Source organism: Macadamia integrifolia, unplaced genomic scaffold (genome assembly GCF_013358625.1).
Source record: "Macadamia integrifolia cultivar HAES 741 unplaced genomic scaffold, SCU_Mint_v3 scaffold2385, whole genome shotgun sequence".
In the NCBI taxonomy this organism is placed as follows: Eukaryota; Viridiplantae; Streptophyta; class Magnoliopsida; order Proteales; family Proteaceae; genus Macadamia; species Macadamia integrifolia.
This window is the reverse complement of record NW_024868678.1, coordinates 21,920-41,666: the sequence shown is the minus strand read 5'-3', so window position 1 is coordinate 41,666 and position 19,747 is coordinate 21,920. Positions and strand designations below refer to the sequence as shown.

Genomic DNA, 19,747 nt, shown 5'->3' with positions numbered 1-19,747 from the left:
CATGAACTCTCCCTCTCAACTCAAAGCATTGGGTTGTGTTTCCCACTTGGGAATAGGTTTCTTTAGCAGCTTTCCAAGTAATAGTAGTGGCCAATAGCAAGAAACCCCGAGCAATAGAGGGGGTCATGAAATTCAACAAATAGGATCCAAGCAGTTGGCGGCATGTCATTTATCCTGAGAAGTACCATAAACATTAGAAGCAAGCAGTAATACCTATGAGCTACTTGGAATAACCTGGGGAACTAACAAACAGGAAAAAAGATCTGGACCACATCAAATAATAGCTCCCATCCAACTTGATGGAGCTAGCTAGGGACAAAGGGTAGTCGCCATTAAAGCCACGACCTACCCCATCCGAGAGAACTATTGTAGTCGAATCCTTTAACGCCATATGTGCTGGTCTCAAGAGTAATCACAAAGAAGTAACACCCAGATCTAACACTTCATAGAAATCTGGGAATCACACAAAGTAATCCACGAGCAAGACCCCTGGTGGGAATAAACTCACCACTGAGGGTAAAACCCAAATTGAACCAAAATAAGGTAAAGGAAGAGAGGCTCTCTAGTGGAGAGGGAAGAATGAGAGGCGATCGAGAGAGTGCAGGGCTCGCGATAAGAAGAAAAATAGAGAGAGAGAGAGAGAGAGAGAAGGGGGGTTAGGCAATCGGTGAGAGAGAAAGAGTGGAGAGAATTGTGAGAGAGAGGCAGCGGCGGTGGCGAGAGGTGATAGAGGGAGGAAAATGATGGAGAGGGGAGGAGTTAAGGACTTAGGGTTTTAAGGAAGAGGGAACTCACCCGCTCTGACATATTTAGGGAATTGTGACTTTTGCTAATTGACACCAAGCCCTCCTTTATTTATAATAGTAGTATTAGGGTTTTAAACCATTACAATGACAAGTATGACCCTGTAGACAGTTCTACCCTTATATCCACATTACAACAGATTCCAATATGGGGGGGGACTGTAGTACCGTTTAGGGTTGGGTACTAACTGGTGAAATCAGAAACTCAAGGGAAAGGAGAAGGAAACAAGAAGGTTACCTGAGAGAGAGGAAGAAGGAATCAATGTGACAAAAAGAAGAAGCACATAGCCAACCACCTGCTCAGCCAAATAGGCAACACTAAAACCCTATATTTTCATTCTTTAATCTCCATCGTGTTACAGGCATATCTAAAAGAAAAGAAATTACATCCAATAAGGAAACCAATCTCAAGAAAATACTTATGAAGCGAACTGTTGTATCTAAAACTTCCATATAAGGAAAAAGTCACAAAATAACCCCACTCCTATGCATGGCCAGGTTTGGGTAAAAATTGGTTCAATGAGGAACCAGACCCTCTCCTCTTCTTCTTTCTACCGGAATCACTCTAGCATGAGCACACATCTCTATATCTGTACATTATGTTTCTTCACACGACAACTGTTGAACACAATATGCTGAATATTATCAAATGATATTAAAGTTTTCATTCCAAGTACAAAGAAGGTTAATCTTGGAAGTTGGAACCATCAGGACCAAATAAATGAGTGGATCAAACAAAATGCTATCCCAGTATGTTCTTTTTAAACATAATTAGAAAGCAGCTAATATATGTTAATGCACTGCATTTCCTTATCTTCTGTTGCTAAATCATGAAGTTCCAGTTAAAAGGGAATCAGCTCAGAGAATGGAACAAAAAACTAACCAAATCCAGGTCCACTGCTTGCTAGATATGGTAAACGATATACATCAGCTTTTTCCAACTTCAATACGTAACTGTCAAGATATTAGTTGAGGGTAAGACACGACAAAATTAAAAGAAGACTATAATTGATATCATGTAGTTTGGAAAGACCAATGACATAACATGTGCAGTATAAGCATCCATTTAGCTTAAAAAACTGGAAATTTGTAGATTCATCTATTGAATCTTACTGAGTTTCAACTTCATGTTCCTAAGAAGAATGATTGTTGTGTACCAAATATAAATTAATGTTGGGTTTATAAAACAATTTAAAAAGGAAACACAAAAAGAATATATAATTTTCATGTTGAAGTTGTGGTGTTATTTTTTTTATGTTATGGTGATGTTTAGTTATTGTGGTGCCATTTATTATTAGTGGTGAAGTTCAGATCAAGTTGAGATTGATCTGACGTAGGGGGCTTATGTCCTCATTAGTATTAGCAATCTATAGGTATCTAAACTCTCATTATAAATAAAAGGTGATAGCTATCTAAACTCTCATTAGTTATTATAAATAAAAGGTGACCCCAAGGTTAGAGAAATGTACTCTCTTTAACTGTATGCTACATTCTCTCTCTTCTTCTTCTTCCTTGATCCTGGTATAATAGATCAAGTTTGGTCACATGGTATTAGAGATATGAAGAATAATATATATATATATATATATATTATAATTTTATAGAAAAATACATCACCATTGAGAACTCTTCGCTCGGTCCGAGGGATGAGGCATTTGCAAGCATAAATGGCCTCACTTAGAACCTATACGAACCTTCTAGCCCCAACCGAGGCACATCCCCGGTAGGCGACTACTACCTAAGTCAGATGTATCTTGGCTGATCGATTCGACATCAACAATAGAACTAGTCATCAAACAACTAATCCACTTTGACAAGGAGACTAGGGTATGTAGGTGTCTGCGCCATGACCAAACTACAGCTAGTAGCTCGGGGATGCACTAGAATCACGACCGAAAGGCTAGCTAGTAACCGTGCCTTGAAGCCCAGTAATAAGTAGCATGCCATCGTGCACCAAGGATGAGTGGGTCGGCCACCGAACCACCAAATCCTAGTTAATTGGATAATTCGATCGGCAATTGAACCACCAAACCAAGGTCTCTCGGTATTTGATGCTTGTGGGGTTCCTCAACGGAATGCACCACTTGTAAGACATTCCTAATTGAATACATGACTCTCAAGCAAGGACCAAACCTGTCCTAATCAGGAAATGATTCTCAAGAGGACTCCAAATCCTCCCAAGAAGGAAGGATATCTCCCAGTATCTCTCAGGATAAGCAGGGTACGTGGAGCTCGCATAACTGGGACGTCTTCCAATTCACTCTCCTAATAACTCTTGCTATATACGGACTCCTACCAACCCTACGAAGCATGCCAAATTGGGACTCTCTTCGTTGCCGCCATTCCTCAACTATAAATAAACAGGTAAGCCTCCTCTCAAAGGGATGAACACTTTTCTATTCTTACTGGAATTTTTGTTTGCAGAGATATCTGACTTAGGCATCAGAGAGTCCCCCCCCCGGAGCAGCCCGGTGATTACTCTCTTATGTTTTCTCCTCTGTGCAGATTCCACAGGTAGCCTAGGATGATTTCTTGTTGTAACAGATTGGTGCCCTCAATGGGAGACGTTACTAATCAAGCCACCCACTCGAACAATAAATCTGCTTAGTGGACGTTCCATATCTCCTCCTCCCGGTGCTCAAGGGGGACAAAGACGATAAGGAAATCAAGTAGGGAAGTGAACATTGAGGATCTTCCTCCACTAACGCCCCATGTGGGCTTGTCTCATCCGAAGCAGGGAGAGAACCGCCAGCAGGCGAATGGTCAAGTTCCATTAGAAGGAGGGGCCTTGCCTCCACCTCCACCAATTGCTCTGTTGAACCCTAAGGCGCCAGCCACCAATATGCAGGTAAACGACCTACTAATCCAATTATTGCAAACCAATGACATGTTCTGTAGGTTTCTTCGCTAGTTTAGGTCAGCCTTACCAGAAAGAGGACCACCTGCTGCCCTGCTAGCCAATGGGTAGCATCCTAGGGTTCCACGAATAGACGTTGTCTGAATCCCATGTAAGCCGATCAACAAAAAGATAAGGTAAGCCGCACGGGACCCCCCAACGGACGACATCAGCGAAACCCTCAACCCTTTAGACCATTGGGAGCCATCACTCATAGGGAAAAAATAGGGGAGCTGAGCGACAGAAGTGCGGACCCCATATGGATCGGCCAGGAGATCCATTTCATGAGTCCGAACCTTACTCACAAAACCGACCTACCAAGGGGTGAAAACGTCAGGAGGGTTAATCTGCCACTGAGGGTCATCCTAAGGAGAGCAAGCTATTCGGGAAATAGGTCCCCTCAGACCCTCGTTCGGGAGCATAGAATCGAACAACAATGTCGTGGGCAAGAAGAGATCCCACGGCATCGCAGTTCTCACCACACTCCAGAGACTCCGCATGGGAATGAAGTTACTCGCCTAGAAGTAGCTTGTCATGAAGGTTACAGAAGATAAAAGAGATTGAGCACGGGGCATGTTGATCCCTCGAGGGATATCGAAGCTCTAGAGCGATTCAGACCGAGCTTGTTCAAAGTCGTTCGTCCCAACAGGGACACAAGTCTAGAACGTCGCATTTGAGAGTTGGATGAGAAGGTAAGGATGAAAAAGTCAGCGACAAGCTTACTTGCTATCCCCACACATAACTGCTTATCAATTGAACTTGTAGAAGTTGAGTTCCCGAAAAAGTTTAAGACCTTTGTCCTATACGATGGGATGACTGACCTTGTTAATCAGCAACGTCACTACAACTCAGTAATATCCATCCAAAGCAATTCGAACATAGCCCTCTGACGAGCCTTTTTAGCCTCACTTAAAGGGGCGGCAATGACATGGTACTCGGCCCTGAAACCTCGATCAATCCACAACTATGATCAACTAGGGACTGCCTTTATTTCCAGGTTCCAGACTAGCATTCAGCAGTAGAAAATCACACACAACCTGTTCGGCATAAGGCAGCGTCGGGACGAGTTGCTTTGTGACTACATTATACACTTCGCATAGGCAATTGTAGCAATTCAGGACCTGGAAGATGGAGCGGCCTTCAATGTGCTCTACCAAGGAGTATGCCATGAAGAGCTCATCAAGTCATTGTCTAAAAACTACCCAACAAACCTGTTGAGCTCCTAAGAAGATGTCACAAGTGTGTACTGATGGATGAGAACCTAACAACACGTAAGGAGATGTCTCGGCCACCTCAGGAAAAGAAGAGGGGAACTGCATGCCCCAAAGAAGACGAATGGTACCCAAAAAGGACGAGAGCCATGAGTCCAGAGAACTCGCTTGCTCAGCTAGATCGAGTGCCTTCTAAGGTGCTCCTCGAGATCAAGGAGAAGAAAATCATTCACTAGCCCTGACTTATGCTGTCAAAACCAGAGGAGCGTGACCCGAAAAGGTACTGCCACTTCCACAAGGACATCGGGCACCACACTAATGATGGCGAGCACTAAAAAGGGAACTAGAAGAATTGATGCTAGGTAACTTAAGGAATACCACAAGAGTCCAGAAGCCGACAGATCGAGCCAGGAGGAACAGCGGGAATCGAGTCACCGACCGAGCGACTCACAGAAGAATGATGGGGCAAATAGAAGGATACCGAGCGACAGAAGACATGAGTACTCCAATCGGTTGACCGGCCCCACCATACATGCCATCCTGGCCTCTAAGGTTCAAGATGGCTTGTACGATTTAATTTCCTTGTAGTATGCTTGAAGAACAAAGTCAGAATCAAGTAGATAATCGACAGTGGATGTTCCAAGAACATGACTTCCAACCCAAAGTTATTTTCAAGCCTATAACACTGTGATGGAGGATGGGCAACATTTAGACACAATGGAAAAGTTAAAATCATATACATCAGAAGAATTAAAATTGGAGGTATTTCTATTACCAATTTCTATCTAGTTGATAACTTAGGCTACAACTTGCTATGTGTTACACAACTATGTGGTATATGAGACAAGCTAGATTTTGACGTTTCACATTGTTACATTAAAGATGCAAATAATGATCTAATTTTAAAATATATTAGGAAAAATAATATATATGTTTGCATATAAAAGAATCTAGCTCTTTTAATGCTTGTTTGGTTTCTAATCATAGTGAATCCTCACTATAGAATAACAGGCTTGGACATGTAAATGTCAAGCTAATCTGAACCATTGCATCGAAAGACCTTGTTAGGAATCTACCAAAGACTAAATATAAAAAACATGAATTTTGTAATGCATGCCAGAAAGAAAAACAAACCAAGGTATCCCATAAGTCGAAGAACATTGTATCTTCAACAAGACCATAGGAATTGCTTCACTTGGATTTGTTTGGTCCAATCAACATTTCTAGTTTAAGTAGTAAATCATATACTTATGTGGTTGTTGATGAATTTTACTTGGACTTTATTTATAAAATATAAAAATGATGCCTTTGATGAATTTGTATCCTTATGTAAGAAAATACAAAATAAAAAGATGTTATATTTATTTTTATTTTATTTTTTTGGTAGGAGATGTTATGTTATTACATCAATTAGAAGTGAGCATGGAGGAGAATTTGACAATATAAATCAATTTGTAGTAATCATGGTATAAACCATAACTTCTCGCTCCTAGAACACCTTAACGTAATGAGGTAGTTGAGAGGAAAAATAAATCACTACAAGAGACGGCTAGGACCATGCTCAATGAGTCTCTTTGCCTAAATATTTTTGGGCCGAAGCTGTGAATACAACTTTCTATGTGTTAAAATGAGACCCATATCATCTAAAACCCCCATATAAACTCTTCTTTAATAAACTACATAAGGTTGATTACTTTAGAGTGCTTGGATGTAAGTGTTGCATCCTTAAAACCAAGAATCACCAAGGCAAGTTTGATGTCAAATCTTATGAAGGAATATTCTTAGTATACTCTTCTAATTGTAGAGCCTACAAAATATTCAATAAAAGATCCCTTGTGGTTGAGGAATCAATGAATGTTAGATTTGACGAATCCTTGCCAAAAGACAAGTTTATACCTTTAGTAGATGACGGTGATTTTTTATCGAAGAAAAAAAGAAAAGAGTGAATGAAATAACCATAGAGAAACCTCAAGAAAAACAAGAACAATTACATAAAGAAATCAATTCTCTTAAAGCTCATCCCCTACAACAGGTAATAGGAGATCTAGAAAAGGGAATTCAAATCAGATCTAAAACTCAAGACCATACTGCATTTCTGTCCAAAATTGAACCTAAAAATATTGAAGAAGCACTAAAATACAGTGATTGGATAATTGCTATGTAAGAATAACTTCAACAACTTGAAAGAAACAAAGTTTGAGAACTTGTCCTAGGACCCGACAACCACACCATAATTGGTGCTAATTGGGTGTTTCGAAAAAAATTGGATGAAGATGGAAACATATAAGAAACAAAGCTAGATTAGTAGTTAAATGATACAATCAATAGGAAGGCATTGACTATGATAAAACATATCTTGTAGCTAGATTGGAATCCATTAGAATGTTACTAGCTTTTACACCTCATAAAAACTTCATGCTATACCAAATGGACGTAAGAAGAGCTTTTCTAAATGTATTCATTAAAAAAGAAGTGTATGTTGCTCAACCCCCTAAATTTGAAAATTCAAAATTTCCAAAGAATGTTAGAAACTCGAGAAAGCCCTTTTTGGACTCAAACAGGCTCCAAGAGATTAGTATGAGAGATTAAGCACCATCTTAATCGAAAGTATCTTCTCAAGAGGAAAAATTGATACAACATTATTTGTAAAACACAAGAACAAAGGCATTCTAATTGTTTAAATCTATATGGATGATATCATCTTTGGATCCACAAATGAAAAACTGTATCTTGATTTTAACAAAAATATGAGCAATGAATATGAAATGAGTATATGATGGGAGAATTGAATTTCTTCCAAAGGCTTTAAATAAAACAATCTGAAAAAGGATTTTCATCAACCAAAACAAATACACTAAAGAGTTTTTATAAAAGTGACATAAACAGCTAAAAATCTTTTGGCACGCCCATAAGTACATCTCTTAAACTCAGTAATGATGAATATGGAATTTCAGAGGATGTAACTAAATATAGAGGCATGATCGGAACTCTGTTAAATCTTACTACAATTAGACCAGACATCATGTTTAATGTCTGTGCATGTGCCCTATTTCAGGCCAATCCTAAGAAATCACATCTCACAACTGTCAAAAGAATCTTTAAATACCTTAAGAGCACATCTAATGTTTGATTACGGTATCCTAAAAAACCAAAATCTTGACTTAGTTAGCTTCTCAAATGTAGACTTTGTTAGCTATCATATGGGAAGAAAAAGTATTAGCGGTACTTGTCACTTCCTTGGCTCATGTCTTGTTTCTTGGTTCAATAAGAAACAAAATTCTGTAGCACTTCCACTACTAAAGCCGAATATATCGTGACTAGTTGTTGTTGTGCTAAAATTTTGTGAATGAAACAAACCCTAAAAAACCTTGGAATACAGTTTGAATCATGTCCCATTATATGTGATGATACTAGTGCTATCAACTTGAACAAAAATCCAATTTTGCATTAAAGAGCAAAGCACATAGATATCATACATCATTTTTTGCGTGACATCATTCAAAATGGTGATGTCACTCTCGAGTACATCAAAACTAAGAAGGAACTCATAGACATTGTCACAAAACCACGTGAAGAAAGGTTTTGTGCCCTAAGAAAGGATTTAGGGATTTTCAACCCATTTGATTGATTTTATTGCTTCACTATACTTGTAGGGGATCTTCCTGTGATTCGTCTTTTACTACTACATTATTTCTTATCTTACCTCATTTTTCTCTTTACTGTGTTGTGTCCTTTTATTCTTTTTTTCCCCCATATCGGATCCATGTAGCCAACCCTATTTAGTTGGGATAAGGTTATGACTGTTGTTGTTTGTTGTTGCTATATACTTCTAGACCTCCTTCTCTTATGCTTGAACAAAAATAAAATAAAAAATCAAATAAATTAAATTCTTTTTTGGTCTACCGGTAACCACGGGTAGTTGCCGGCGCCGCTTCAAAAAATCCAAATAGGCCTTTTTGGATAGGCTTTATAAAAACCCCTTTTGGGATTTTTTCAAGCCTCTTCACTTTCAAACCCCCAAGCTCATCTCTAAACCCTAGAAAGCCTTTATCTCCCATTCTCAAACTCTAGATCCTTCAATCTCCTTCTCTTCCATTTCCAAACCTCAATAGCTCCAAAGAAGAGAAATGGGAAGAAGAGAACCGCTCAATCCCCTTTGATTATTTTCAGTGGTTTATTTATGAGGAGGCAGTAGAATATTGGGATCTCTTTGAAAAGAGAAGCGTCAAACCAGGTAGAGACATCGACACAGTTTCACTTAGCAAACGCTTAGGAGTTTTAGGGTGGACTAGCATTTTGTAATGTGGATTCAAATGCTACCCTAAGTTAGTTAAGATGTTCTATTGCAATATTCTTGTGGAAGGATATGAGAACACCATTAGAATTATGAGTTTGGTAAAGGGTGTCCCTATTATTTTGGGATTCAAGAGTTAGGAACCATCTTGGATGTGGAATCCACTGGATACCTCAATTATTTGGTCACCAAAACCGATCATTCAGAGTCAATGGACCAGGATGCTGTCTACGACACCATAATGAAGGACTATAAGGGTATAAACACCACTAAGGGCAATGACCTCATTGATTTTGCCCGGATTGTGCTTCATTTGGTGTCCTACAACATACTACCCAAGAGTGGACATCGGGACGAGCTTAGGCCCTTCCAACCTACATATGTGCTAGGATAAGGATTAATTTTTTATACCTTATCATCCGTCATATGGTTTACACAAGTGGGAAACACTACAATAGCCACTTCCCCTATAGTAGGATTCTTGGACAGAAATTTACTCATTTTGGAGTACCCACTCACCATGAGTATTCCAAGATTCCTCGATCTGCTATAGACAAGAAAGTGATCCATCTGATGGGAATCAAGACTCCTCACATGCCTAAAGAAGAAGAAGGAAGCAGTCCCTCCAAGAGCCTCGTCAGTGAAGAGATGCTCCAAGCACAAATGGAGCAGCTTGAGTCCCATATCATGGGTTGTCTGGACACCATTGATAAGATGCAGTAAAAGATTCTGAAAGCCATTCAGGACTATGGTGACAACATCAACAATGGCAGTGGCAGTGATGAAGACTAGATTCTATGATTTTTATTGCTTTCTTACGTCATCTTTGTTATGAAGCTTATGTGAATGCTCTCTATGGATGCATTTCGAGTTGAACTTGAAGTTTTGGTTGGTTTTTGCTGCTAACTACAGTATTTTGGATTATATGGTAATGTTGGCCTTTGGATTTTTAATTATAGTATTTTGGACTCTTTTGGCACCCTATCAGATGCCTCTCGGTAAGGTCTTCGGCTAGCCGAATGCCTACTAGATGGTTCATGGACTTCTCCAATGGCTACTTTTTCAAATCCCAGTGGATCTATTACCTTAACATATATATGATCCGGTACCTGGTAGAACTAAAAAGTGTCCATTTAGAAACAATTTTGACACAATCTTAAATATTTTCTTACTCGATTTAAGACCTTTAATCACCGATATAAATACACCACTTTAGGCTCAATAAATGATAATTAATTTTCTCTTAAGCATCATTATCAAAGAAGACAAAAGTGAGAAACGGTGATCATTGCTTGAATTTAAGGTTTATCCTTTGTGCTCTCTTTTCAAAGAACTCAAGCGCTTCAACACAAGTCTTCCTCATCATTTGGCAATCTATGGGGAAGACATCTAGGTGATTTACTATTCATCATTGCATTCTTTCATATTCATATCATGCACCACACGAGGTAGTCCTAACTCATTATTCCACTTTAAATTATGTTTGTCCAAGAGTTGGGTTGACTCTAGTATTGGACAGTTTTGTTGTACACTTTATTCTAGAATGTACATAGACAAAGGTGTAGGATCATCCTCAAAAGCTTGTGTAAGGTCCCTCTCTAATTGTGAAGAGATTAAAAGATCGCTCTCTACCTGTAAAGGAGATTTTGTAAAGGATCCTCTTATCCTGTAAAAAGAGTCGTAAAGATGTTGCCTCCCACCTATTGTATTAAAAGGGAAGAACTTGTGGAATACCTCCCATGTAGAACTTGTGAGAAGTGGACTAGACTCGAGTTAAGTCGAACTACTATAAATCTTAGTGTTGATTGTGATTGTTTTTATACTTGTATTCTGCACTTTTAATTACAATCACATCTAAGCTTTCAAAAGGCGAGAAATTTTTAAATCCACTAGTGATAACCTATTCACTCCCCTCCCCCCCACCTCTAGGTTATCCAACATGAACTTCATCTTCAATGATCATGAACTTCATGTTATCATAGAAAACAGTGACCAACCAATAAGTAACATGGTAATAATTCCAGATTCATTACATATTGGCTCAAAATTTACAATTGCTCCTTTTCTAACAATACGTTCTTTTGTTAGTTCAAACAGGGTAATTTGCAATATTTTTGAAACTCAAAATAAAGCATCATCAGTAAGGAGGAACTTCAAATTATCTCTAAAACATCAGTAAGTAAAAGATGTTATATCGATATAGTTAACTATCATAATTAAGGAAAGGAGAAGATATAATTGTAGATACATACGGGCTACCTGCTTCAATAAAGCGCTCAGCCATAATAGCATTCTGGCATGTAAATTCACCAAAAAGTGGAATTCTGAAAAGCACATAAGTCCATAAGAATATAAACCCCCAAGTATATTTAACTCAAAAAGGTATACCTTAAAAAAGTGCGAGGGGAAAGTGGAGAAAGACAGTAAAATTTAAACTCACACTGCCCATAGACTGAGACCCCATGCATCAATATGTGAAGAACTGCAAACCTGTTGATTATTTTATGACTATACAATGCGGAAGTTCAGTGTACTTACCGGCTACAAATACACAAAACTTACATGCATAGGCCTTCTCATGATCATTTATTTTCTTATGAGAGCCAAGATCCCACCATGATGATTAAATGAAGAGAGGCCAATTTTATGGTTCATGAGATCAATAAAAAATTCAAACTTTTAGCACAAGATTCTTCATTGAGATGGAGGCTCAAAACTGCGCTATCAACCATTCAAGTAGATTGTGCCCCAATGCAATGAATTTCTCATTTGCAAGTATCACTCATATTAGATATACAGAATTCAAAATATATATCTTACCAAAAAAATTAAAATATGTATAAAAAAAAAAAACAAAACAAAAAAAGATATAATGATATTAACATATGAAAAAAAAAAAAAAGAACTGATCTCAACTTAGTAAGATGCAGGGTTTCAAGGCCCATGTGGCTCGTCCGATCCTTGTACGAAAATTAGGGTTAGGGCATGTTTTGGCCAATTCTAACCGATTTCTCACTGATCCTGACTGATTCCGATCTGGATCCTGATTTCTGGGTTTGTAAACCCTGGTAAAATGGTCAATGTAAGGGAAAGGGGATGTAAGAAAATCGAAGAATAGACAGAAGTAACAGAATGGTCATGAACCTATACTAACTGGTAACGCATCAGACATTGTGCATCCCAGGTTTTCCCTGAAGTAGTTGTCATCTATCCTAATTTAGCTACCCAAAGAAGATATCAGCTATGGGGTTCCTGGATCATGGAAATCAGATATAGGCCAGGTACCCAGAGATTTGCTTGGACAGGAAGTGATGAGTCGAAGTTGACTTTAATGTGCTTTGTCCTATCTTTTGATTCTTCTCTTGAAGAACAGACTTAATGGTGCCATTAAATGCAAGAGTATGTCTCATCAAGTGTACCAAAATAAGAAACATAATTTATCTAGAAAAGTCTGTACCAACAACTATTTCAGAAACAGTAGGAGTTATTGTTGTAAACTTGTAATCTTGTTTCACATTAAGATCGAATGTTTAGTTAATAAGAGCCCATGGATAGTTGAAGGAAAAATGATTCACATGTGGTTTATAAAACAACTGGATGATGCAAGGTACACATTTCATCTTGATCCAAAACCATTACTGTTAGGAGGAAAACACTAAACCTTAGCTGTTGAAACAATCCAGGAACTGGAGATGTATCTGTCAGTGGACTGTTAAGAATTGCAAGCTTTGAAACCCTGCTTGGGTTTTTCAAGGCCCAGGTCAATCCATATGAACCTACAAGAAACCCCTACAAGGATAATATGAAAATATATTTTATTTAATGCTGATGTAGTTCAACAATAACATTGAAAAGAAATGATCATTAAGTTTCTTTTAATCCTTATTTAGTTCATGCAAATTAGATGGTTTGAAATGTTTTCAACAGTCACACAAACACCCAGTGTAAAGACACATAAACACCCATCACTAAAAAAAAATGAGCAAAATTGATCAAACCTGAACCACTAAAAAAAATGGAGAGCTAATATCCAGCGCATCAAGTATTTTATTAAATTCCACATGGAACTCCTCTTCTGTAAAAGTAGAGAATCATTGAAATCTCAAAAACTGGATGTGCAGTCAATAATAAATATAAGAAATTCTGAATTATGGTTTACCATCTGAAGATTGTACAAACCTGTGTAGTTAAATCCATAACCAGGCTGGGGCTTGTCACTAAAACCAAATCCTATCCAATCAGGTGCGAAGCAGTGGAAGCCAGCATCTGCCATCTAGTCAGGGTAAATTTTGAAAAAACAACAAAAACATCAATTAGAGGATGTTACAGTTATTATGTATACAAGAAATGGATTATTGGGATAACTTTTATATTTTTGGAGATTCATGATTCCCATGCGTAAGAAATTTTCCCTGTTTTTGTAGATTTTTATCGATTTAATGGAATGTCTTTCTTCAGTTTGAGATTCATAGGCAAGATTCCATGCCACATCTTTCCTGCATCTTCAAGGGTGATTAGATGGGATGCTTTACAAGCTATAAATTATGGAAACTAGAAAACAGAGCCATAAGATCACATGTACCTTCAGACTGAGTAATGCACCTATACCAGAAGGAAGATAGAGAAAATACTAATGTTTCTTTGAATGATAGACAAAAAGTTACATGGATAACAACTAACAATAACTTGCAGTATGCTATTATTTTGCTTAATTTTTTGATAGGTTCAATACATTAATGTTATATAGACTAGAGTGATCATATGATATCTGAAACAAAGAACACCTATAGGACCTGAGCCATAACCACTCGATAGCTATAAGATTGTGCTGGAGCCCCATGAATGAAAATGACAGTGCCACGCCAGCTCTCAGAGGATCCTGCAGAGCTAAGCTTGAATCATCAACATCCTGTAAATAAATAAAAGGGAAAGAAAAATGTTACATAAATATATTATCTACCTGTTTCTCTCACAAACCATACAAACTCCCCAGATTTGATGTAAGAGCCATAATCCTTCCCCTTATCTTCTATTCTCTGGATTTGAAAATCATGTGAGTTATAGCTATTCTCAGCACTGATAAGGAAAGAAGTCAGACCAACTATCAGAATCATCAGTCATTGCATCATCTCATCCATACATATAGAATAGAATACTAGACATCTGTCAACAACAACAATAGCATTAATATCAAAGGACTCCAAGTAGCTTAATAAACCCAACTGAGTATAGTATAAATTAGGAGATAATATGAGGAGGCTGTTACTCAGATCAAATCAGAACATTTATAGAACCAAGAAAACGACGAACCCAAAAAGAAGAAGTCCACGATTTTGTAAATTAAACAATAAATTCTCTTACATAAAGCATCTGGCCGACATTCCCATCCTCAGCCGGGACATCAGGAAGCTGAATAGCTCCTCGGCTAGACGGATTATCGGTGACAAAACCGAAGGGATTAAAGGCGGGGCCATCGTCTTCTTTCCTCCCGTCATTTCCGTTCTTCTCTGTAGCAGTAACCCTGATTACTATATTTCTTCTCCAATTCTTCTTCTGCTTCCTCATGGCATCGCGTGCCAATATTGAGCTTGGAAGCTTGAAATACGGCGAAAGTAGAGAACAAGCCATGAAGAAGATTACGGAGTTCGGAGTTCGGAGTTCGGAGTTCGGAGTGCGCCCTTCACAGCAACGAAGAGAGGCTTTAGTTAGTTAGTTGGTCGGTATTTTCTGCTCTCAGTTGTAGGTTCCAACTTTCAACTTCTAAAGGATAAATGAGAAAAGATGACTGGCACCAAAATTGGCTACCTCCAGCAATTGAGATGTAACACGTGTCCAAAAATGAGGGGAAAACGAGTCCAAGTTTATGAGTTTGAGTCATACTACTGATCCCAATAAAGTAAGGTAAGTATCATAACAATCAATATCACGAGAACAAGAAGTAAATCATAGCCATGCATCATAAAATCCATCACCGTACAATCCCATTAACTCATGCCCATCTCCATAAAAAAGAGGATAAAAATCGTCTGTTGTTCCATGTTTTGCTAGGTGCAGAGTGCGACACGTGGATGGTGCATCACCAACGGTCAGGATTAAGAGGGTTGGTTGAGGTTACCAAAACCGGGTTTTTTTGTTGTGAACCAGACCGAGATTCCAACCCAACCCGTTTCCTCCTCTCTTCTTCTTCACTCTTCTTCTTCTTCTTCACCCTCTGTCTTCTTCTTCTTCTTCTTCTTCTTCACCCTCTGTTACCCAGAGCCTTTCCTTCCTCTATCTCACTCACTCTCCCTCCTCAATCCTCCCTTTCCACCTGGGCTGCATTTAAAAAAAGAAAAGAAAAAAGCATGGGATTTCTGGGCAGCGGATCTACCGCTTCTAGCCGTCGGCACCACGACCAGACCGAGATTCCAACCCAACCCGTTTCCTCCTCTCTTCTTCTTCACTCTTCTTCTTCTTCTTCTTCTTCACCCTCTGTCTTCTTCTTCTTCTTCTTCTTCTTCTTCTTCTTCTTCTAACTGTAGAAACGCAAAAGAGAACACCACGGAAAAATAGGAGAGAGAGAGAGAGAGAGAGAGAGAGAGAGAGAGAGAGACTGAAGAGGAGAAATGGTTTTGCTTTTGCGGAGGAAACTGGAAACCAAGAAATTCATCTTTCTTCTGCTACTCTGATTTCTTTCTGATAAATCCAGCGCTCTTAAGCTCTTAAGCTCCTTCATGTCCAGCGATTGGGCAGCGAGAGTACGGAGATCCATCGTGCGAGTAACCCACAACCCATAATCTTGGTACCGAGATCGCCAGACTGCAACAACGATCTCCTTCCTCTTGATTGAGAAATCTCTGTTTTTAGGGATTTTGAATTCAAACTTGGTTATGAGTTGTTNCCGGACTGCAACAACGATCTCCTTCCTCTTGATTGAGAAATCTCTGTTTTTAGGGATTTTGAATTCAAACTTGGTTATGAGTTGTTTGTCAGAACCGGTTCCACTCCATACGGTTCGAGTCATCCATTGATCTAAACCGGATTTAGTAACAACAGAGCAATCAAAACAATCTCAACCGCAGATTTAAAGGAGGACACGTGTCGTGTTCTGCAGCTAGCAAAACACAGCAAAACAGGGATGGGGAAAAACAGACGATTTTTATCCACCTTGGCATATCTGTCCTGGAATCCCACCCGTACGTTTTTGGATCTGTTGAATGATCCGTTGCCTGATCCAGCATCTCAACAAATTGACCGGACTATCCGGACCAATGACCTGACCATTTGGCTCGACTAAATCAATACGTGAACCAGACCGATATAGACCAAATTTAAAATTGAATCTTAATGGTTTGGAAGGATACATTTTGTACTCCATTGATGGTTTGGAAGGATGATTTCTGTCCTCCCATGTTGATTTAAGAGGATGAATTTTTATATTCCCTTGATAGTTTTGGGAGGATAGTTTTTATATACTCTCATGAGTCATAACAGTTCCGGAAAGATGGTCTTTTATGTTAATGGTTTGGAAGGATACATTTTGTATTCCAATGATGGTTTGCGCGGATGATTTCTGTACTCCCATGTTGGTTTAGGAGGATGAATTTTTGTATTCCCTTGATAGTTTTGAGAGGATGATTTTTATATACTCTCATGATAGTTTCGGAAAGATGGGTTTTTTGTTCTCTTGCTCTTTTTATTTTAATGTCACATATGCTGTGATTTTCAAAACTTGCATGATGAAAACATGTTTTGTAGTCTATGTGACTTACCGATTATCAAGTTAGACATTGTAGGGTCCGTTTGATAACGTTTCGTTTTTGTTGTTTCTGTTCCTAGAAACAACAGAAACAGCCTAAAAACCGTTTGATAAAATTGTTCCGTTTCTCTTGTTTTTAGAAACATAAATCAAGTTTTATATCAATTTTTGTTCTTAGAAACGCAAGTGGAGAAACAAGTCGCCGTTTCTGGAAACGAATGAAATCCCTGCTAGGAGTTCGGCATCACCATCATCACCATCGTCTCTGCCACTGAAATTGCGCAGCTGCAGGAGGAGGATTTGGGGTTTTGGTGTTCTGGATGCATCTGACATCTTGTATAAATGCTTCTTCTTCTTTGTTGTGGTTCCAATCTTCGCAACTCTTGATCGATCTCATTATCGAAGAGGGAGAAAAACGGTGAATCTGCCGAAGAAGCCATATGCCTATCGTCCAACGACAACCCTAAACCCATTGAAACTGATCACATTTGCAAAAAATCCAGAGGAGAGAGATTACAAGAAAGGAGGTATTGTCAATGAGATTGATCGACGAAATTTGGAGGGTTGAAGAAGGTGATAGGTGTGGACATCTGACCATTGACGAGCAATAAGTTCCGGGAATTAACAAATAAATAAGTCTCTTGAACATGCGTAGACATGAAACTGATTGAAGATTGAGGATCGAAAAACAGCAGTGGAGGAAATTTGCATTTGTTAGGGTTTTAAGAGAATGAATTCTATTAATCTTCTGATTCACTTACCTCAAGGGTTACGATTAGTGTTGTTGATGTTGCTGCTGCTATAGGAATTGATGCTATTGAGGCATGACCATGGGAGATGGACAAATTTGGGGTCTATAGTGAAGAAATTCATGGAGAGGAGAGTTGCAAAGTTTAGCAAAGAAGAGAAGCAAAAACATTTCCAAAAACTGGTTTTACCAAACACCTTGAATTTCGTTTCTATTCTTAGAAACGGAGATTTATGTTCCTAGAAATGTTATTAAACGGGCCCATAATGTTTTGAGTGACTCCGTGATGATTCAAAATACCACAAAACCTTTTAAACTAAACATTTAATATAAAACTACTTACATAAATCAAAACTGTTTGGGACATAAATCATCTAAAGAAATAGTTTATAATAATGTTTAATTATTTACAAGGTAGTCCATAAGAATTGGATATGCACCATGGTTTCAAGTATCAGTATCGTATTGATATCGACTTAGATTGATTCTGATTGGTTACCCGCATCGTTTGAGAGCCCTCAATACCTGATCGATCTTGATTGGTTACCCATATCGTTTGAGAGGTAAAACAGTATAAAAATGTATTTTTTTCAAAAAACAAGGGCAATAGTAACCAATATGCACCGATCCGATTCGATCCAATCCAATCTGATCTAAATAAATATCATATTAGTATTGTCAAAAATCGATACCAATATCAATATCAATACCAATACCGAGAACTAAATCCTTCATATGCACCACTATCATGCATTAAATTTTCAAATAGACATTTTTTTCCCGGGATGTGACAATATGAGTCAAGAGGGAGAATATTGATTGGTGTGGCTTAATTTACCACACCAACCAGACTAATGGTGTTTAATGAATCCTCTCTATGGGAGTTGCAGGATGATGACTTACAAAGGCAATCAGAATCACAACAAAATCTATGTATTATCACATCAAATAGGTATTCCCATCCAACTTGATGAAGCTAGCAGGGAATGTGGGATAATTACCGTGTGAAACACGACCGACTCCATCCAAAATAATTGATGCAGTCGTATCATCTGACGCTGTCATAGTTGCTGGTCTTAAACGGAAGCCACAAGTAAGTGAGAATAGCAAAGACCAGAACACTCTAAATTACATAAACGCTCTCGCATCACATAATCAATAAAGAACATCTATGTGAAAAGAACATTTCCTGAAACAGAAGTGCAACCAAACGGGCCCTAAATGACAAAATTACAGGAATTACACAATCCGAAGAAGAGGTAAGTCCGCAACCTCTGCTTTAGAGGCCATACTCTTGGATGATTACATTGTTCACCCATGGTAGTTGACTTTCACATGACCAACACAATTACATTAATTCCTTGAGCAGTAGGAAGTCATTAGATCATATACTGAAATACTTAAAAAAATACTTAAAACATACAGACCTGAAACTGCGAGGACAGGTGAATGATATCATCAAGTAGAAGTGGGACAATGAGCCATGGCCAATCCCTTGAATCTTTGATCACTTGGGTAATGAATGCAAACTTCAGTCAGAATTCCCTTAGAGTGGATTCCCATCCTTAGAGCATCCATAAGAGCACCTTTGATTGCCATTGCTTCCATAAATTGGCAGTTCTCCAATCATCTCCATCTGCTTCCTGTCACAAAGTTGGAATTGCATTCATGTAAGATCCATCCTGGTCCTCCTCCAGAAGTGTAATTGTTAGAGTGTTTCATCTGTGTCGACATTGCAATCACTTGGGTTGTAAGATGGCAGACCAGCCGACGAGATTTGGGGTTCAGTTGGTTCAAGTTTTGTATTAATGTCCCCCGAAATTCATTTGTTGACTTCAGTAGTTCAGTGTCCACTACAACATTTTTCTTCATTTCAGCATTGATTATTGTTGCTTGGAACAAAGGGAATAACTTCTTGACATAATCCCCAGAACAGTGCTTGTTGTTAAGCATGGTGGCCTGGCTGCTCTAAACTAGAAGAATGCCATTATCCTTGACAACTCATCTGCTGTTCGAATTGCTTAACATACAATGGCAAGAAATAAACATACGAAAAG

General features: G+C 38.5%; 1 protein-coding gene across 2 annotated transcripts in view; it reads right to left on the bottom strand.

The window, feature by feature from the left end:
* The window catches only part of LOC122066424 (haloalkane dehalogenase-like), a 28,459-nt gene extending 13,510 nt beyond the window's left edge, over positions 1-14,949 (bottom strand). The window contains exons 1-8 of one of the 2 annotated variants that reach the window (XM_042630227.1): positions 14,566-14,949; positions 14,165-14,240; positions 13,998-14,083; positions 13,384-13,477; positions 13,203-13,279; positions 12,866-12,993; positions 11,457-11,528; positions 1,687-1,757 (exon numbers count right to left, since the gene is read on the bottom strand). In XM_042630227.1, coding sequence (XP_042486161.1) covers positions 1,687-1,757; positions 11,457-11,528; positions 12,866-12,993; positions 13,203-13,279; positions 13,384-13,477; positions 13,998-14,083; positions 14,165-14,240; positions 14,566-14,832 — 871 coding nt within the window. In that variant the 5' untranslated portion in view covers positions 14,833-14,949. Of the gene's footprint in view, positions 1-1,686; positions 1,758-11,456; positions 11,529-12,865; positions 12,994-13,202; positions 13,280-13,383; positions 13,478-13,997; positions 14,084-14,164; positions 14,281-14,565 lie in introns of both variants that reach the window. The other variant, XM_042630228.1, reaches the window with a different exon arrangement.
* Positions 14,950-19,747: the final 4,798 nt, after the last annotated feature.